Genomic DNA, 18,972 nt, shown 5'->3' with positions numbered 1-18,972 from the left:
ACTTCTAACTCTAAAATGAATTACATTTAACACTTTTTGTCCTGCAAACAACAGATTTAATTCCCCTGCTTTTGGTTTTCTCCTTCAGGCATGTTCAGGTTTTCCCACGAGGCTCCTCCGCCTGCATCCCTGGACTGCGGGCCTTGCAGTAACAGCAGTACTAATTATGTCAACATCCCCGTTAGCCCTCTGCTGTATAAAACTAGAGAGCTACTCTACACAGAGCTGGAGCTGCAGAAACCCAGCTCGGCTCCAGGCTCCAGTCCGCACAGTGCTGAGAGAGGTAACTCAGTGCAGCTCTGCAGACTCAGTAAGAACATTGCACCTCAAACAGTTTTAGATAACTATTTATCTTTTCCTGCTGCTGCTTTTTTTGGTTTTATATATGCCAAGTGAATAGCTTCAAATCCCATTTTGCGTGCAATATCTCCACTGTTATAATGCATGGCATGTTTGAGACGTTGTTAGAATATAGAATAGCAAGCAAAGCTGGGGCAAACAGCTATGAAACAGATGGTTGATTTGTTGATTATTCTCTGCATATCTATCATAACAATATGATAGGTATGATGGGGGTCACTGCACTTAGTGCTCTGATTACCACTGGGCTCTTCTTGAGCATCATTTAATGGTAAGCCACCACTATGGATGCCACAGGATGTCAGTTACTGCTTCTATCTGCCGGTTCATACTGGGCAGTATACTGTCCTTCCATGATGGTTATTTGGGGATCTTATGACAGCAATATCCATCTTTGGCCAGCTTATTATCACAGGCAGGTGTTCATAGCCCCCTTGTTGTTGTACCCGGTATAAGGTACTAGGTTGCAACTTTCACCCAAGCGGGTGGGGCTGATGATATTCTCCCCCCAACCTGTCGTCTTGGCTCCCCCTTGCCGTAGCATGTGTGTTGTACCTTCAATCTCTAGCCTTCTTTCGAATGTTGGAAAGCTGAGCTACTAGTTTTTCTCTTGCCCACCTTACTGGACCCAGACATCCCTTACTGGAATCAAACTTGTGACTCCCACTCAAAAGGTCGTCTTACCACTACACTATCACGCTGCGCACACACACACACATATATATATGTATATATATATATATATATATATATATATATATATATATATGTATATATATGTATGAAAATGTGTTCTTGGATCAGCTCACACTGTTAGGAAAAACCTGATAAATACGTTCAATAAATGAGGAGGTGCAATTCTTTTTTTATAGAAAACAGTCAATTTATTTCCCGGTGCTTCTGTGTAAACTAACTGAATTAACATAATCTGACGTATTTAGACTGTGAAAATGAAGCAATTTATTAGAGGGATGGAAAGCAATTTACATCAGTTAACCCCTGGAGGGTCTTAAGGACATTTATTGTCTTTTGAATTTTTAGTTTTAAACCATTTTCACTGTGTTGAGTGGATTAAAGCCAAATTTGTCAAAGATTTTTTTTTTTACTTTTTTTGTTTAATTGTGGTGTAAATTCATTAAATTAGCCTAAAATGGCTAAGCTACAGCAATGCATCCACCTTTATGCCTTTGGACAAAAATTGTCCCATTGAAACCCATTATAAACGCTATTTTTCACGCCAGAAAAAATACGGTCAAAGGGAAAGTCAGGTTTCCAGCTTGGGTTTCGTTTTGGACTACAGGCCTTAGAGTTGTAATTTTTTTATTTGTCCACCGGGTGGCGCCCTTGCTTCACATTTGACCTCTGCTGGAAAACAGCGGGCTGCTTGGACAGACCTGCCGGAAATGACGCCTCTTTTCCGGCGTGCAGCAGCGGCTTCGCCCGCTGATCGTGCGGACCATTTTTCGGTCCCTAGGACCATGAGAGGGTGCATTTTTTTTTTTAGTCAACAGGAAATGACGTATTTGTTGTCACGTGGTATCGGACGTGTGGGCTGGAAAAAGCAGTCCCCGGTGATCGTGCCCCGGTGATCGTCGCGACTTACCCCGGCAACATGCACTTATTTCGGCCTAGAGGAGGAGCATTTGCCGCCTGGAGACCATTTTCTGGTCCTGAAAAAAAAAATAAAAGGCGATCGAAATGACTGTTTGTGCCAATCTTTAGTCCATCTAAAGGCCTAATTATAATAACAATCAAATATTACTTCAAATGTTTTTTTGGGAAAATATTTAGTTTTTTAGTTTTTTTTTTTAGTTTTTTTGTGATTTAAAGGGTTAAAACAACGAAAATATAATTAAAACTTTATATGAATATTTCAGGGAGAAGTAGTTTTAAAAGACTGACCAATTTAAAGTGAAAAAAAATATGAATATATAAAGTTTTTATAGCACTTTTTGAGGAATGGACATTTATTGTCGTTAAGCACAAAGGTGGATGCATTTTTAAGACGCCTCCAGGTGTTAAAACCTAATAAAATGAGAGCATTTCGATTACAGGCAATTTTATGGCTTTTTAATACACAGACGAAGTTAATGTGTTAAATGTGTATTTCAGAAATACCAACTAAAAATCAGTCTGAGGAGACAGAAGGGGCAGAGTGAGGGTATAATGCATCTCTGGGAGACTGGTCTAAGATTATATGACACACTGTAGCAAGACTTTTTTTTATTTTTTATTTTTTTTATTAACCCCCTCCATCATTTTCTCATCCAGAAGAGGGCTCCATCAGGTACGCCCACCTGGACATCACTGCCATGGAAACAGCTCAGAGAGTGGGGGCGGAGCATGTTCAGGCCAGGGAGGACAGACTGACTCAGCTGGAGAGCAGGCGGCAAGGGCCACCAAACTGACTCTGGAACGCCCAACTGGATGACACTTCAGAATAGTTTTGACTGCAGATTCTCTCCAACTCTCTGGAAAAGCTGACATACTCAAATGTGGTGGATTATCATACCGGTTATTTTGTACTTAATAACACACCCACAGTTGTGACATTGTAATGAAATTCCCACAGTCCATTCCACTAACGGTAAAGCTTTGGGAGCTTTCTTATGCAGCTTCTATTTTGTGTTAAGTGTTTTTCTCTTACTTGCTTTTAAACTAGCTTTTTCCTGCGTTTGTCTCGATACCTTTTATCACAGAAATGTTACATAGTTGTCTGCTTGGCTTTTATGCAAGATGCAAAAAACTCAACCCCCTCAATGTCTTCTTCAACACAGACATGAAAGTCAAGCCAGTTTAAAACAAAATCATTAACAAGGTCTGTGGTTAAGCAGTAGTTGCAAATGATCTGCTGTGTTTTGGGATCCAGGAAAAGGCCTTAAAGGGGCGATTCCCCAAATTTAGTCATATTTTAAGTCCTTTTAGTATTTTTTGGATCCAGATTTGCCTTATAGGCAAAAATTTCTGGTTTGAGGAGGACACACAAACCCATCCTCAGGTGATCACAAGCGAGTGTACTCAGTGTCAGTCCCAGGTGTGGATTAAAGGGAGGGCTGGATAAGGAAGAGCATCCGGTATAAAATCTGTGCCACATCAAAAACAGCGAATCCATCTGCTGTGGCAAGCCTTTGGGAATGAGCACGCAGCTGAATGTAACAGTCCTTTTATTATATGAGTCCTGGAACTTTATAATCACACCTTGTATATGCTTTGGATTGATGGAAACCTACCTTACCGATGCCAACAAGTAATCTCAAGACTACCAAGATTACTGGTTGAATGGCTTTAATTATAAGGGGATGGGCGTAAACTATTGTTTATCATCGCTATTGCGTATGGAAAACAATGTATTTACATTTCTTGCTGGGTTGATTTTCTTCAGGCTTTGTGATCACCATATAATTTATGCTACCTCTTTTCACAAGAGGTCACCGACTGCCATTGGGTTTGGATCAAAATAAGATTTCACAGTGAGATAAAGCCCATCTCATCTCATGCCTTACAATTGAATGCCAAGAGCCCCAACTTCCTTGGTGATCATTTCACCTCAAAGCGGAAAAGCATTCGATAAAAATAAGCAGCTTACAGTTATACCCAGGGTGCAAATTACATTAATCCAGGCCCATGTGGTCCAAGCAGGACATGACTAAGTAATCAGCCACCCAGAAACATTATTCATCACAGTAATCAATGCCTCTGCTTCTGGTCTGTGAGAGGCCAGGGACAGATGAATGGAAAAGCATAGTGTTTGTTTCAATTTCTCACCTCCCTCCTGATATCATCAGGACAAATTGTAAAATAATGGATGCAAATTTATTTTTATAATTTTGGTTCCCCACTAGTGTCTCTGAGGAGAAAGAAACGGCATGAGGATGACTCACGAAAATGTAACGTTTTGCAAAAAATATCCTTTAATGTCACTACAGAGACCGCTTTTCTCTACAGTGTATTAAGTGCTTTTATTCATGCCAAAGCATACGAATGTTGTAAATCTGTATTTTTAAAATATTACTGTATGTCTGTTGTTGGCACCTGTATCTTACTGAATATTAAAGACTGCTATTTTATTTTCAGATCACTAGTTTTCAGTGCTTCTACTCTTGATCTTCATTTTATATTGATCAGACAGTTCGAGTAACACCAAAATATGTCAATAGGGAAACTATGAGGTCCTACAGTGGCAACAGCACATATGATGTAATGTGGACAAACAGACCAACTGCACCTGGTCTGGTCAAGACAGCCAATAATGCTGTCTATCCCTTATCTACCACCAACAATAAGACATTATTTCCACTTGTTATACAAATAACTGTTCTATGGAGTACCACACTGGTGCTCACACTTCTATATTTAATTTATCTGTACCTTGACTGACAGTCTAAGCTGCTTTATAATACTTCATGCATATTACATACAAATAACCAGGAATTCACTCATTAAGCATTTCATTCTCTAGAAAAGTAGAAAAAGACTCACAGAAAACACTGATTAAGTTAAAAAGAAATGGTGGCATGGTTGATCAAGGTTGTGTGTGACTAAACAAAAACATTACAGTTCTTTCACTGGTGTGATGACCTCTCAGAGTTCGTTGTGTTGGAGTCCCTGGCGAGAAATCTTGTTGGACAAATCCTGCATATGTTTCTTCATCTGAAATCAAACACACACACGCCATTTAAATGCAAGACCACTATGCAGCTAAACAGGGGCTTGTCAACACAAATGATTATTAGTTTACTTCCTATGAAAACAATAGTTTGCTTGTTTTCATAGTAAATTGTAATTCTGTTCACATTTCAAGCTCAAGTTGCAGGGAGTGAAAACTGGAAAACCAGTTGTCTTGATTTTATTTATGCATTTATGTTACTGTATTGGCAATGTTTGTTATATGCATCTGGCCTTACAGCACACGTTAATACATACACTTCACTTAGATAAGTGTGGATGGCTTTGAGATGGTTATAAACTTTGAAGCGCAAACAAAAAGCTGTGAAAATAAAAAGCCACTTAACACTGGGATTACTGCAGTCCTCCAACAACCAGACCTTTCCAGCCTTACAAGCAATTACCAAATACTACATATAATTATTCATTTCTAATGCAGGTGAGAAGTCAAACAGCATATTAAATGCTAAGAGAACCTCTTTATTCTTACTTACCTTGTAGCCCATCTCCCTAGTCTTCTCAGCGAGTGTGTCATACTTTTCCTTGTTCCTCTTGATGTGCTCCTTGTCTCCTAGAGCCTCCACATGCTGCAACTTCTGATGGGACAACTCCAGCTGCTCCTTGTAATGACTGTGCTTCTCTACCTTAGTCTCAAAGTGACGTAGCTCCTCCTAAATGAATAAGAGCAGCCAACATAGAGGGGTGTAAGTTCAGTTAACCTTCAGTTACATGCACAGCTGAACAAGTAGCTTATATGTATCTCAAGAGGCAAATAGAAGTTAAGTGCCACAGAGGAAATTCAAGCTGAATGTTTCCTGTGATAGATTTGATCCTGAAACCTGATAGAAACCCCAAAACATTTAAATTGAGTTGTTCACTGCAATCTGCTGCCCAAGGGGACAAACGGTGAAAGGAGCACAACGAGATCCAGGAGAGTGGAATACTTGTGAATTTCAAAAGTGCAATACATAAAAATATGATCATAATAAGTTGCACTTTCCGTGGCTTACAGTACACAAGTAGTACTTAGCTACTAAGTAGTGGAAAATAATACAGTTAATGCTTCTGTGCCAGAAGAGCGCTCGATTAAAAAGTTTTGTGGAGTTGGAGTCAAAGTTAGATTGTAGCACCACATTAAAACAAAAAGTGTCATTTAGGAACAGACAGGGCAAGAGCGTGTCCAAAAACATAAAAACAGTCACAAGAGATGTAAGCACTACCTTGAGAGACTCTAGCTCATCGTTGCTGAGGTTGGTTCTCTTGGCAGCCTCCCACAGTTCAATCACACGCGGCTCCCGAAACTCTACAGACCAGGAAGGGAAAGGCAGATGAAAAGATAAACAATCCAAAGAGACATTTTGGAGCCACAAACACTCAAGAGAAAGGGAGCTCTGAGGAGGAGCAGTCGCAGCAGATATTTCATATCATGCAATCACAACAACCTATCACTTTATAGAAATACACACAAAATATGAAAGAGGCAAAATGCTCGCATTAAGAATTTAATCTTGAGGTGCTGTCACACACTCTCTCTTCGCTCCTGAAGTACTACAAAACTGCAACACTGCAAGTGTAAAAGAAAAAAAAAAAAAAAAAAAAAAAAAAAAAAAAAGAGGGAAGGGGATCAAAAACAGATTTCTGCAAGAGGAAGCAAAGACGTGAGGGGAACGAGTGGTTTAGTAAGAAACAACCTGGAGGTAAAGGCGCAGCAACAAAATCATTATGAATCAGCAGAAGGTACAATGCCTTCATCTAAACTTCTCAACAACCTCCCGCTGAAACCTGTACCTGCAAGTGAAGCCTAACACAAACTGCAGCACACTCAACTAACAGCAGCCTTACATATCTGAGGAGTGGAGATAAAATGCACTGGTGAGTGAAATGTTTCGTCTGTTAAACAGCACAAGGCCGAGCTGTTTGACGTCACTGGGCGAATGCAGCGTAGTGAGCTGCTTTCAATGAACGTCTTTAAAAATGCAAAACACTTTAAGCCATCAGCCGTGATACAGTAATGTGTTATTATGATTACAACTCCCAGTAATTAAGCTGATGAGATAAATGTAGCGTCTAATGGAGATGCAAAAAGAGACAAGCGGGGAGTGTGTGTGCTTTTCATGTCTCACCGCTATCTTCACTGAAGCCCTCGTGGCTGAGCTTACGGAGGCGCTCAAAGCCCTGGTTGAGGTCTCTCATTTTGTGCTTCAGCTCTGTGTGCTTCTGCTGCAGCACGTGCTCTTTGGTATCACCCTCCAGGGGAGAGATCACGTTCTTGTGTATTTCTGTTGAGAGGAACAGATGAAAGGAAATAAAGGGGAGAAGAGGGAGAGAGGGGGCAAATTAGAAGTGAAAAGCCCGCAGGGTAGTGTGGGTGGGTTAGATAGGAGTGAGGGCAGAGGAGATGGATGGAGAAAATGAGGGATGGATGACAGAAGGGAATAGGAAAGAGACAAAAAGTAAATTAAACTAATAAAAGACAAAAAGAAAGGCAGTTTTTATTAGCAGCTTTTTACATTATTACATTAAATAACCCGTTAAAGATTAAGGTAATTTTAGAAAACTGGCTTATTTGTCATTTATTTAGCAACTTTTTCAGGAGAACCTTGAACAGCCTGTGTGGTGCTAGAAAAAAGTAAAAGCCAAACAAAGCCTAAGTGTACAGCACCACACTGACTAAATGATAACGGTTGACATTTGGATGAGAAAAGGGGGAGAAAAAAAGAAGAGAAGCCAAACTGGATGAAAACTGAGGAACCTAGACAGGCAGTGGATGGAGGTGGAGGTACTGTGGAAGTTCACAGACAATCCCTCAAGGCAACATGTGATTGGCTTAATATTTAAAAGCATCAGACAAGCAGAAGAAATACCCCCGGCTTGTATGGCAAAAACGCAGCGCTGTGCAGCGCTATCGGGAAAGTTCTGGCACGTAACAGCTGCAAAGTGTCAAGTCACATCTGAAGACGTGCCTGTCCTCCCCGTGCCTACTTGAAACACAGTGGGGCCTGTCAGCTCCTCTTAAAACTCACAGCTTGATGTGATTTGACAAGCACTGATAGAGCACAAAGTAGTGGGTGGTAACATGTGCAGTCTGATACCTGCCACCTACGTATATGACCACAAGACTGAGCAGACAGACAGAGAGCACTCAGACTTCAACCCTATAAAACACGGGTGTGCAGAACAGCCATGGCATCTAGAAAATATTACTTCAAGTTCAAGTTCAAGTTCAACTTTATTGTCACTTCAACCATATACAGTTTAAAAATACACAGTGAGGCGAAACAACGTTCCTCCAGGAACCAAGGTGCTACAAGACAAGTTAGTGCAAAAAAAAAAAAAATATATAATATATCTAGTAATAATATATAATATACTTTATAACCTTGTAAGCCTTATTTCTTACATTTACTCCGCTTTATGTTTTTTAAAATGATTCTGATATGATCACAAACACCAGCTAGGTCTGCAGAGAAAAAAAAATAGCAGTAAATGGCATAAAAGGGTCAATAAGAGCTGCTAAGATAGAAAGGGATATTCTGCAGGAGATCTCTTGAATAGACGAAGGATGAAGCAACAGAAAGGAGGACTGGGTTGAACTGCTTTTAAACCTGGCCTCAGAAAACACTAATAAAGCTAAACAGAAGTAGTGCGACACACGCGCCTGCAGCGGATCAAAGGGAGTGATTCACATGGCTCACCCTCAGTCCTGCTGACGGTGTCCATGAGGATGTTGTACTCGTGGATCTTGTCCTTGTGGTGCTGGAACTCCCTCTTCAAGTTCAGCAGCTCCTCATCAGAGAACTTCCCCGAGATCTTAGCCTGGTGGGGGAAGAGGCATTAGAGATATAGTTAGTTTCAAAGGCATCAGAAGAACGAGGATCTTTTGCATGGGAAAGAATTTACTATTACAAGTAGCAGTAAAAGAATCAACGCTTAGTACAGCAGGACTGTTTGGTAAGAGTCTGAGAAGGTTTAGGCTTATTAAGTGTAGTGATTTTAATGCTTACATTTATATGAATATTTTAAAGCCAATCAACTATATTGGACATATAAAAATAGTCAGAGATTGCTCATTTTCACACAAAGACTTTAGAAAATTGGGGAGTTGGGGTCTACGGTGTGAATGCTGGGGTGGAAGAGAAGCTGAAACAGTGATGCAAGGCAGCAATCAGCACTTGCATTAGTGTTGTCAGTGTGTGATGCAGCTCGAATTTCCTGCTTGAACTAGCTCACGCTGCTCCCTTTGTGACTGGTTGGCCATTAAACAAGTTTAGATCTTACAGATTTGATGTAATTTGATCAATGAGTCTTGAAGTTCTGATTAGACTGAATGTATTTGTTGACTGTGTATGGAAGAATGTGGCAAAAATGTATTTGTCACGCAGTAGTGGATTTGCTGTGTTCAGTGAAAATGATGAAATCAGAGACTCACTAAACATTTTACAAGCTTGTTACCTTGTAAAGTGTTTAGTTCTCTTGTTCTTTGTTTCTTGGAAGCCGAGTGGCACTAAGCTGATCTGAAGTTCATGTCCATAAGTTTTTATTTTTACTGGCTGTGATAAGGTTTTTAAAGAGGAACAGCAACAGGGTTGGCATTGAAGTCTTACAGTTACACTACAAACAATGCAAGCATTAAATCAAAGCACCTTACATAAAGCAATACTTCAGCATTTTCAGAATTATGCACACAAACACAAACCTTGTTCCAGAGTTTGTCCAGTCTGGGATCCTCAAATGCATCTTCCTCCTTGATGTCGTGATCTTTCAGTGAGTTGCTCTCCAGTGGCCGTGTGTCCCTTTTCCCATCCATCCCATACTTGGCGAGGATCACTGCATAACACAACCACAAGACTTTAAACAAACGCTGTGTTGAATTATCCTGACATGAGCCTCTAAGGAACAACAACAGAGGCTGTATCTTGGGAGGAAGCGGGAGATAGGCAAGAGAATCTAAAGTGACTAAGACATGCATATTAATCATTTAACAAGACTCTAAACCCCTTGACAGTAACTCATAAATTTCAAAGGAAACATCAAGGGGAGTAGGATCCCTAATGAAGGTAACGAAGAAGTAGAGCCAGACCAATATTTTAGTCAGTCGATGTCGGACTATAGATATATTTTTAGTGGTTATTTTATTTTCCTGGGGCCTTTCTGTGTGGAGTCCAGCTTCTTCCCAAAATCCAAAGACATGCAGTTAGTAAGGTTAAGTTAACTGGTAATTCTAAATTGTCCATAGGTTTGAATGTGAGTGTGAATGGTTGTCTCTCTCTGTGTTAGCCCTGTGACAAGACTGGCAACCTGTCCAGGTGTGTACCCTGCCTCTCGCCCTATGGTAGCAGCGATAGGCTCCAGCTCCCCCGTGACCCTGACAAGGATAAGTGGAAGAGAATGGAATATGCATTTGTTGTCTAATATAAGCATATACTCTTTTCTTCCCCTGAAGAAAAGCAAAAAAGATGCTTGGTGTAATTTAAAAACTTTGTAATCACATAGTTGCTGCTGACTTAATGCATCACTGCACGTAATTTTCTCCCAAATGCGAAATTAATCACTTTCCACCAGCTTCATCCAGTTATGAGTTTGTCATAGTTTCTATCATATATCAGCCAAATCTACATAAACTGTGACTTAGCAGCAAAACACAGTCAGATGTTACCCTGACTGACATATGATGACAGCCTTCTCTGCTTTCTTTATAGCAACTAAATACCAGCCAAACAATAACTTGGTCAACTCTACTGAGTCAAAGACCTCTGGGAAATCATTTTGGGCCAGTAAGAATAAGTCTGTGCCTAAGTTAATATGGAAAAAGTGAGCAGTAAGTTCTGATCTATTATAAAGCTATAGCTCTTTGGGGGCAGGGGTGGGACATGGTAAATGGACTGGTTCTTATATAGCACCTTTCTACTCTGAGCTCTCAAGGCTACTTGTCTCACTCACCCATTCACACAAGCACTTTCTTCTATGTAAGTGCTTTCTATCTAACATTCACACGCATTCATACTCGGATGGATGCACTGGAGAGCAACTTGGGGTTAGTATGTTGCCCAGTGATATTTGGCATGCAGACTGGAGCAGATGGTGATCAAACAAACTTCTGATTAGTAGGTAACCTGCTCTGAGTGAGCTACAGCCACCCTGGACAAAGGCCAACTTCATTGGATTTATAGGTTTCCTTTCAGGATTGTTTGAGTGCCCATGTCTGCTGTATTATATTATATTTCTGTCTATATAGCACATGATAAGTAGGGGTGCAACAATACACAAAATTCTCGGTTCGGTTCGATACTTTGGTGTCACGGTTCAATATTTTTTCGATAAAAAAAAATGTTCATGCCTTTTTAATTTGTCATTTATTAAGTTTTCACGGCACATTCCGCACCACATCTCTGTGCGTTCATCATTTGTTTGAAGCCAGCTCACCTCCTGCAACTACTTTTCCGAGAATACGTGCTTCTTTTGTGGTTCGGACTCCTGACATTTCTTTGGAGGTGGAGGAACATCACAGCAATTGCTTAAAGGAGCTTGCTTCTTCGACATCTTTAAGAGTTCTAAACAAATGTCTGTCCTCCTTCTGAAAATCTTATGTATGTAAACACGCGTTGCAACTTCTTATCTTGTGCCCGTTTTTTATTTTGACAGCGAATGCGCACCTGCAGCCCTGGTTATTTCGCTTGTCATATTGCAGCCACAGAAATTCTTTTGTCCGTGAAACCATAAAGCTGCACTTTCTTTTTGCCTTATAGTCTGATTTGTCATAACTTTTCCGTTTTGTGGTAAGCTTTTCTTTGGCTGTCACTTCTTCACCCTGACCTGTCTTATTTGGCTCAGCAGAACTAAAATATTGTGGCGAGCTCAGACAAGGAGGAGACGGAGGTATCGTTTGGTCTTGCTTCCCGTGAGCTAGCCAGGGAGCACAGCCGTTTATTGACATCTGCAGAAGAACACTGCCGCTAGCTAACTGCTCAGCGCGGCAACCGCACAGCAACAACAACAACGCCACACAGGGCGCCCTCTGACCCCGGAAGGACACACCGTCGCAGTGAGAGGGCGTCACCCGTCACTATGGCAACATAAACAAAACATAACTGTACAAACAGAACCCCGAACAGCCCTGACCCGCTACATAGCCCCCACCTAAGGGGTCAGTCGTCCCCGACGACCCCATTACCCCACACAAAGTCCTGCAAATGTCCAGGTGCCTTCTTTTGGCGCACCGGCCGGTCACGACCGGCGGAGGAAAAGTCACTCGGGTCAGAACATGGGGTGCCACCATCATCCCACTTCTGACACCAATGTGGCGAGCTCAGACAACGAGGAGACGGAGGTGTCGTTTGGTCTTGCTTCCCGTGAGCTAGCCAGGGAGCACAGCCGTTTATTGACATCTGCAGAAGAACACTGCCGCTAGCTAACTGCTCAGCGCGGCAACCGCACAGCAACAACAACAACAACAACACACAGGGCGCCCTCTGACCCCGGAAGGACACACCGTCGCAGCGAGAGGGCGTCACCCGTCACTATGGCAATAAAAACAAAACATAACTGTACAAACAGAACCCCGAACAGCCCTGACCCGCTACAATATATATCCTGCTGCTTTTACACACGCACTCACATAACGCTCAGCGATTCTCTGCGCGATCAACCTCTCACATGTTTAAGCTTGCTGCAGGAGATTTCACTTGTCATGTTTGCATAGTAAGCTAACGATTGATAAGACGATGTCAGAGGAATTGGTGCGCAAATTATCATCACTCACCAATCAGTGCTGTCGCTCTCTATACACAGTGCGCAATTGCAAAGTGAAAGCAAAAAACAAGCGCAAATTCAAACGCGATTTCAATATGTCACATATTGACAGTGGCTCACCGATGCCAATGACATAATTACCCAGCTACATTTCCGAAAGAATGCAAAAGCATTGACATATATTTTTCCTTCCTACGATAGGCCAACGGGCAGGGCAGAGATAAATTTTGGTAGCCCGAAAAATCGCTAGCCCAGGGACGTTGGGCAGGCGATTTTGCGAGCCCTGTATCTGATTGAGGAATCACTCATCTTTGGAAAAGAGAGTTTATTACAGAGAAATGGCTCTTTCCAAAATAAAAGCGGTACTATACGCTTCTTCTGGGCTATATTCTCAGCAGCATATTAAACATATCAGGTCCCCATAAGGAGAATCATGTGCTAACGGCTGTCTAAATGACTCGGGTAAAGTTTGTAGCATGCTGCTTGTTGTTTTCTGCTTCCACTTGTCTTTGCACTAGGATGATGTCGGTGTAAATGTGCAGTCATATTCGTTGTGTTCCCACTGGTGCTGTCAGCGTAAATCTCATTGAAATGACCTTAACGCCACAACGGCAAATCTCCGTTGTGGACGGCCAACACGTTAACGAGCTAACTGCGCTAACACACTAGCTCCCACCCATGTAATTGAGCATTGCGTGGCACATCCAACATACTGTTTTACTTTAGTCCATGACACGCTTACCTTCAGGGTCATACGTCACATGAAAACCAAAATAGTTCCAAACGCCAGATCTGAATGAGGGTGGGAGAGGTTCAATTTGCCATGTTGCAAGGAGAGCGTAACTTCTGTCTCGCTAGCTTGCCCTGCCCTCAGTGAATCTGCGTTCGACTACTCCGCCTAGGCTGCACTGTCGAGCGCAGATCCACTGAGCGCTCAACACAGACAGCATCGTCAGAAGGAAAGTTGATAAAATAAATTAAAAATTTATTTTGTATTCGATACATATGCGTACCGAACCGAAAGCACTGTATCGAACAGTTCAATATCGATACGAGTATCGTTGCACCCCTAATGATAAGGCTGCCAATGGCTTTTAAAAACAACCTAGAATGAATATTTTTTCAAGACATTAAGTAGTATTTGTCAATTAATTAATTTAGTAGCAGTGGCATCGTGAACAACCCCACAATTTTGCAGAATGTCTACATCATAAAGTGAATAAGACAAGAGATAATAATAATAATAATAATAATAATAATAATAATAATGATAATAAGCACATTCAAAAACCTTCAGGAAAGATAACTATTATTATTGGCAAATAAAAAGGTAAATATTTGTCAGTGACTGTTAACCGGTCCAGGGTGTACCAGCCACGCTCCAGTTATTCTGTGACCCTGAACTGAATAAGTGGTCAAAAAAAAATTTTGATGAATTTGGCAAATTGAAAAACAAAGCATATAAAGATGGACTTGGGACTGAGAAATCTCTGCCCTCATTATTCTCCAGTAAACGTTTATTGTAGGTGCTGATTCAGCACCATCACAGCATTTTTGCAAATCACCAGTGTCATTTATTAACTTCAATAAGTGTGTTTACATATACAGCATGCTAGTTTAAAATCTTTATTAAGACCGTAGAAAATCTCTGTGGTGCTGGAGGAGTTAAACAGTTTACATTGCACACTTTCATCGTTGTGTGTTTACGTTCTCCGACTGACCGGTGTGAGGAGTGTCTTTTGACATATAAAATACATCAAGAACAAGCGCAGAGGAAATGAAGGTAATGAGGGAGACAAAATGACTGTGAAGCTCAATTAGAATGAGTTAAGGAGAAGGACAGGATTCAGCATGGAAAAGATGACTCGACGTGCTCCTTAAAAAATTATATTTAGCCAGCTAAAGGAGGGACTGTGTTGCTCTGCCTGTAGCAGGAAGGTCACTGCACCACAGGGGAGCGAGGAAGGAGAGGAACCAGAGCAGGTGGACTGCTGGCCGAGCTCTCACAAGGAATAAAGGGAGATACAGTATGCCTATCCTTTAAAATCATACAATAGGACCTCAGTCTAAACACTGCTAAATACTACATAAAGAATATCTAAAGTGTAATTCAAAATACAGAAATATCTTTTTACCCACAGCCTGAATAGCACATAAAATAAAATTGGTATGCTTTTAGTAACTCATCTGCCAGGTGACAAGTGAACAGATTAAGTGAGATATGAAGAGTGCTACTGATAACAGCAGGAAGGAGCAGTGGGGGAATCACTACCACAGCTTAGAAGTATGACCTTCAGAGTTTATTTTAAATGACAAACCAGTACATCAGAATGTTTACTCCGGTTAAACTTTTACTTTTATGGTCAAGTATGTGATCCTTAAACTTTGCCATGTTTAGCACATATACTATAAAAAGTACATGTACTTAATCTATCATTAAACATTTTCTTTGTCTTTGTTCGATTGACATCTACAGTATATGCCTTGACTAAATTAGACCTACCTAAACAATCTGTCTTAACATGTCTCTTTTTAGCACTGGGTTTAAATGACATTGAAATTCAGAAAGTTTGTAAAAGTTAGATTCAAGATTATTATTATTTTCTTACACCACTAGCAAAGCAATTTAGGACCCGTTTCATGTCTACAGTGGCAAGAAAAATGGAGGATCTCAAACAGTTTTACAAGATAAAACTTCTGTAAAGTCTTTTGTTTGTGTTTTTGCATGAGAGGATTTCGTTTTATTATTTTCCAAGGTTTAAAACAAAAACTAAAGATGCTGTTCTCAAGCCAGGTGTCATTAACCTTCTGCTTTCCCATATTAGACAAAAAGAAAATTAAAAGGAATAACTTTAAATTCATTAACTCTAAAAATATCTGTCTTTTTGATGAGAGAAGATGGCTCTTACCAACGCATCGTGACCCACTGATTAGAGAGGCAAGATAAGATGCTGAAGATGGAACTACTATGCAGGAGAGAAGGAGGCAGATCACAGAGGGGGTTCATAAATGTAATTGAAGAGGACATACAGAGGGTTGCAGTGGCAGAGAGGATGGAAGATGATGCTAGGGATAGGCTAGATGATCTGCTGTGGTGGCCCCTAAAGGAAGCAGTGAAAGGAGAGGAAGAAGAAGAAATCCTGTGATACTCTCTGTTCCTGTTTTTTTGTTGGCTTTAGTGACTACCAGTGTGTTAGGATACGTTGCAGTCATTATTACTAATCAAACCCATAAAAAATGTCAGTACAGGGATTGTTAAAGATGGTGATTAAGGATCTAGAGGAAACTGACTCAGGACAAAGCTCTAACTACTGCTGATTGAAGCAGTCTGCAGTTTGTCTTACCATGGAAGTTGCGCCTGAGCTGGGCCTCCTTCTCCCCATTTTCATCGAATCCCTCCACCTTCATTTTTTTCCACTGCAGCTCATCTTTCTCCTGGATCTTCAGGTCACTGTGCAGCTCAGCCTGTCGGACTGGAGACAACTGCATCTGTTAAATCCAAAAGAGTAGAAAATGTTGGCTTTGTTAGACAGGCAGAGGGAGAAAGTTTGCAGAAACAGAAAAGTACACAGAGAGATATTTTTTTTCCATAATCCTACTGGAGAATTTTGCTCACAATAACAGTCTATTAAATATTGACCAAAGGTCTGATGAGGCAGCTGAAGAGGCAGTTAAATGCTAAATGATGCTCACTGGGATTAGCCGCAGTAAAACGCATTTTTCAACAATTTTCCAATACCAAGCTTGGCCCACCGTCTTAGCTGTAAGTACCAACTTCACAATGAACAAAAGACGCCTGATTTTTTTTTCCAACTAAGGAAACGTCCACCTGATCCCCTGGGTCTGTGCATAGCTCAGTACGTCGATCATGTATCTCTTATTGCCCTGTCTTCATTGTTTCAGCATTTTCCTCAAATTATTTGTGCTACATGAATCGTGCTGTTGATCGTCTTAAATACATACCCTTTGAGCTTTCTCCCAGACCTGGTTTAGCTTAGCTATCCTGAACTCCACTGCCTGCCCATCTCTGTCGTTCGGTTTGGGCTCATTCAGCTCCCGGGAGTATTTCCCGGCCATTACACCAACGCCGAGACACAAAGCTGCGAACAAACACTGCAGCCTCATTTTCAAAACAACTCTGCGCAACTAACGACAGAAAAACACCACCAAAATACTTAAATGAACCACACAGCACCACAAACGGGGTATTGTTGTGATTCACTGGAGTACCGAAAGTCATATGCTCAAAAGAGGCGGGCATTTCCGCGAGAAGTGCACTGTGGGATATGTATTTTCTTGGCGCAGCCTTTCTGTAGCTACTAAAGCGGAAAGAGCGTTCCTTGAACTACACTGGAAATGCCGCTCTGCGCTGTTACCTAGCAACAAGGCTGCAGACTCCGACAGCAAATAGAAAGCCTCCACGCGTTTACTGTACTAGTATGGATGCTGTCTCTATTTTCAAGTACCCGTTGAAAAGACCAAGTAACTTTAAAACACTGGGATGACGGAAACACCGCTTTCTTAAAGGAGATACCAAAGAAGATACCTGTTAACTGGATGCGAAGTTTTTCTAAAAGAAAACGAAAAGAATTTGATATCCATTATTATTATTATTATTATTATTATTATTATTGGATACTGTGTAAAATATAAGTAAAAACAAAAAGCAATGATTTGCAAATCTCATAAGCCCATATGTTATTCACAAAACTACACAGAAAACATATAAAATGCATAAGCTGAAAAATGTTTTTCAGCTTATGCATTTTAAGCTGAAAAACATTTTTTCAGCTTAAAATGAAAAATGTTCTCATTTGTTGTTGGTACCTACAGCTAAGAAGGTGGGCCATTAGTTAACACTTCAATAAAAATGTTAACTAATGTTAAACTTGATGGCAGCAACCTGTTTTACTACTTGTGTAGCATCGCCTCTTCTTTTAACTACAGTCTCTAAGCATCAGTCCTGGGTACTTTTTGTGTTTAATGATACAGCAAATGTTTTCAGTTGGTGAAAGAACTGAACTGCACACAGGCCAGTTTAGCATTGAAAGGCTACCTAAAGATTTGACTTTTTGTTTTATTACAATAAAAGGTAAAACATTTACAAAAATCAAGCCTGTACATGAGTGACACCACCTATTAACACGGTGTGGTAGAAAAGAAAGATAATATAATATAAAACCCATAAAAATAAGCCAGCAAACAAACAGAAACCCTGCAAATCAAACCAGAACAAACAAACAAACCAAAACAGGCAAACAGATAAAAAACTAAAAACTGTGTGATCCTTCAAAATTGATCTAAATGCCAAAAAATGTATAAGGAGAAAAGCTTTTATTGTTTGAAATCACTGAGAAACAGAAGAAAACTACTTTTACAGTTTGGGTCAGTGGTCAGTTACCTTAAAAGTTTAAAGGAGTTAAAACAAACACACACACACACACACACACACACACACACACACACACACACACACACACACACACACACACACACACACACACACACACACTATTATTAATAGTTGGTTTTGCTCACTACATATCAAAAAAAGCTGAGATAATCAAAATTTTTGAGAGACAAAATACATTTTTTATTATTGATCCGACCTTGAGTATATTGTTTCTATAACGTTCATGCTTATATACCACAATAACTGAAGTGAATTCAGTTAGACTATATTAAACTGTGAGGACAAAAAAAGTGAGACAGAAACACATTATACTGCACTTCTTGATAAAATTGTTTCAGAACTTTATTGTCAATAAATCTGATCCAGCTGAAACTGAATTGAAGTGAAGTGAGGCTGGGAGAGAGAAAAACAATAATGGGTTTGTGGGCGCGTGCTATGCAGCATCTCACAGGCGGCATCAAAAGTCCAAAACAAATCACACAGTCATTTGATCAGAAATCTAACACAGTCCTTCAGGATGAATCCAGTCATATTCCCAACAGAATGTAGACATTAGTGTTTAAAAGTTAGTGGTCTGTGTCAATTTGATCATCTAAAAATGAAAAGATTTACATGTGCATATATTGAAATTTGAAGACACAGCCTGCCAAAAGCAAATAAACAGATGTTTCTGTGATTTTGCAGGGTTCAGTGCATAAAGTAAGAATCATTGCCACAACACAACAACAGAATATTCATGCAATAATGGATCAAACTTACAAGCAAAATTAGAGGGTGCATATAAA

General features: G+C 40.4%; 2 protein-coding genes across 6 annotated transcripts in view; one reads left to right on the top strand and one right to left on the bottom strand.

Moving 5' to 3' along the window:
- dok7b (docking protein 7b) overlaps positions 1–18,972 on the top strand; it is a 46,342-nt gene that overhangs the window by 25,862 nt on the left and 1,508 nt on the right. For 3 of the 5 annotated variants that reach the window (XM_080881433.1, XM_080881435.1, XM_080881432.1), the window contains 2 exons: positions 89–310; positions 2,632–4,113. In XM_080881433.1, the coding sequence (XP_080737559.1) occupies positions 89–310; positions 2,632–2,768 (359 nt within the window). In that variant the 3' untranslated portion in view covers positions 2,769–4,113. Of the gene's footprint in view, positions 1–88; positions 311–2,631; positions 4,114–18,972 lie in introns of those variants that run through there. The other 2 variants (XM_080881434.1, XM_080881436.1) reach the window with 2 other exon arrangements.
- On the bottom strand, positions 4,249–17,030 carry lrpap1 (low density lipoprotein receptor-related protein associated protein 1). The gene is made up of 8 exons (XM_080881437.1): positions 16,738–17,030; positions 16,119–16,263; positions 9,722–9,852; positions 8,721–8,841; positions 7,149–7,304; positions 6,246–6,328; positions 5,520–5,696; positions 4,249–5,010 (listed from the first exon to the last, which is right to left on the bottom strand). Exons 1-8 carry the CDS (start codon positions 16,897–16,899, stop codon positions 4,942–4,944), a joined length of 1,044 nt encoding a protein of 347 aa, XP_080737563.1. The 5' UTR covers positions 16,900–17,030; the 3' UTR covers positions 4,249–4,941.

Source organism: Rhamphochromis sp. 'chilingali' (genome assembly GCF_963969265.1).
Source record: "Rhamphochromis sp. 'chilingali' genome assembly, chromosome: 4".
Classification (NCBI taxonomy): domain Eukaryota; kingdom Metazoa; phylum Chordata; class Actinopteri; order Cichliformes; family Cichlidae; genus Rhamphochromis; species Rhamphochromis sp. 'chilingali'.
This window is presented reverse-complemented; position numbering and strand designations above follow the sequence as displayed.

What these genes read in the sequence shown, in the direction of transcription:
- lrpap1 (XM_080881437.1), bottom strand. Translation starts at nt 16,899, where the DNA reads ATGAGGCTGCAGTGTTTGTTCGCAGCTTTGTGTCTCGGCGTTGGTGTA. An exon ending in GGGCTTCAGTGAAGATAGCG is followed by an intron (nt 6,329 to 7,148) that starts GTGAGACATGAA and finishes CCTGGTCTGTAG; the next exon opens with AGTTTCGGGAGCCGCGTGTG. An exon ending in ATGAGCTAGAGTCTCTCAAG is followed by an intron (nt 5,697 to 6,245) that starts GTAGTGCTTACA and finishes TTATTCATTTAG; the next exon opens with GAGGAGCTACGTCACTTTGA.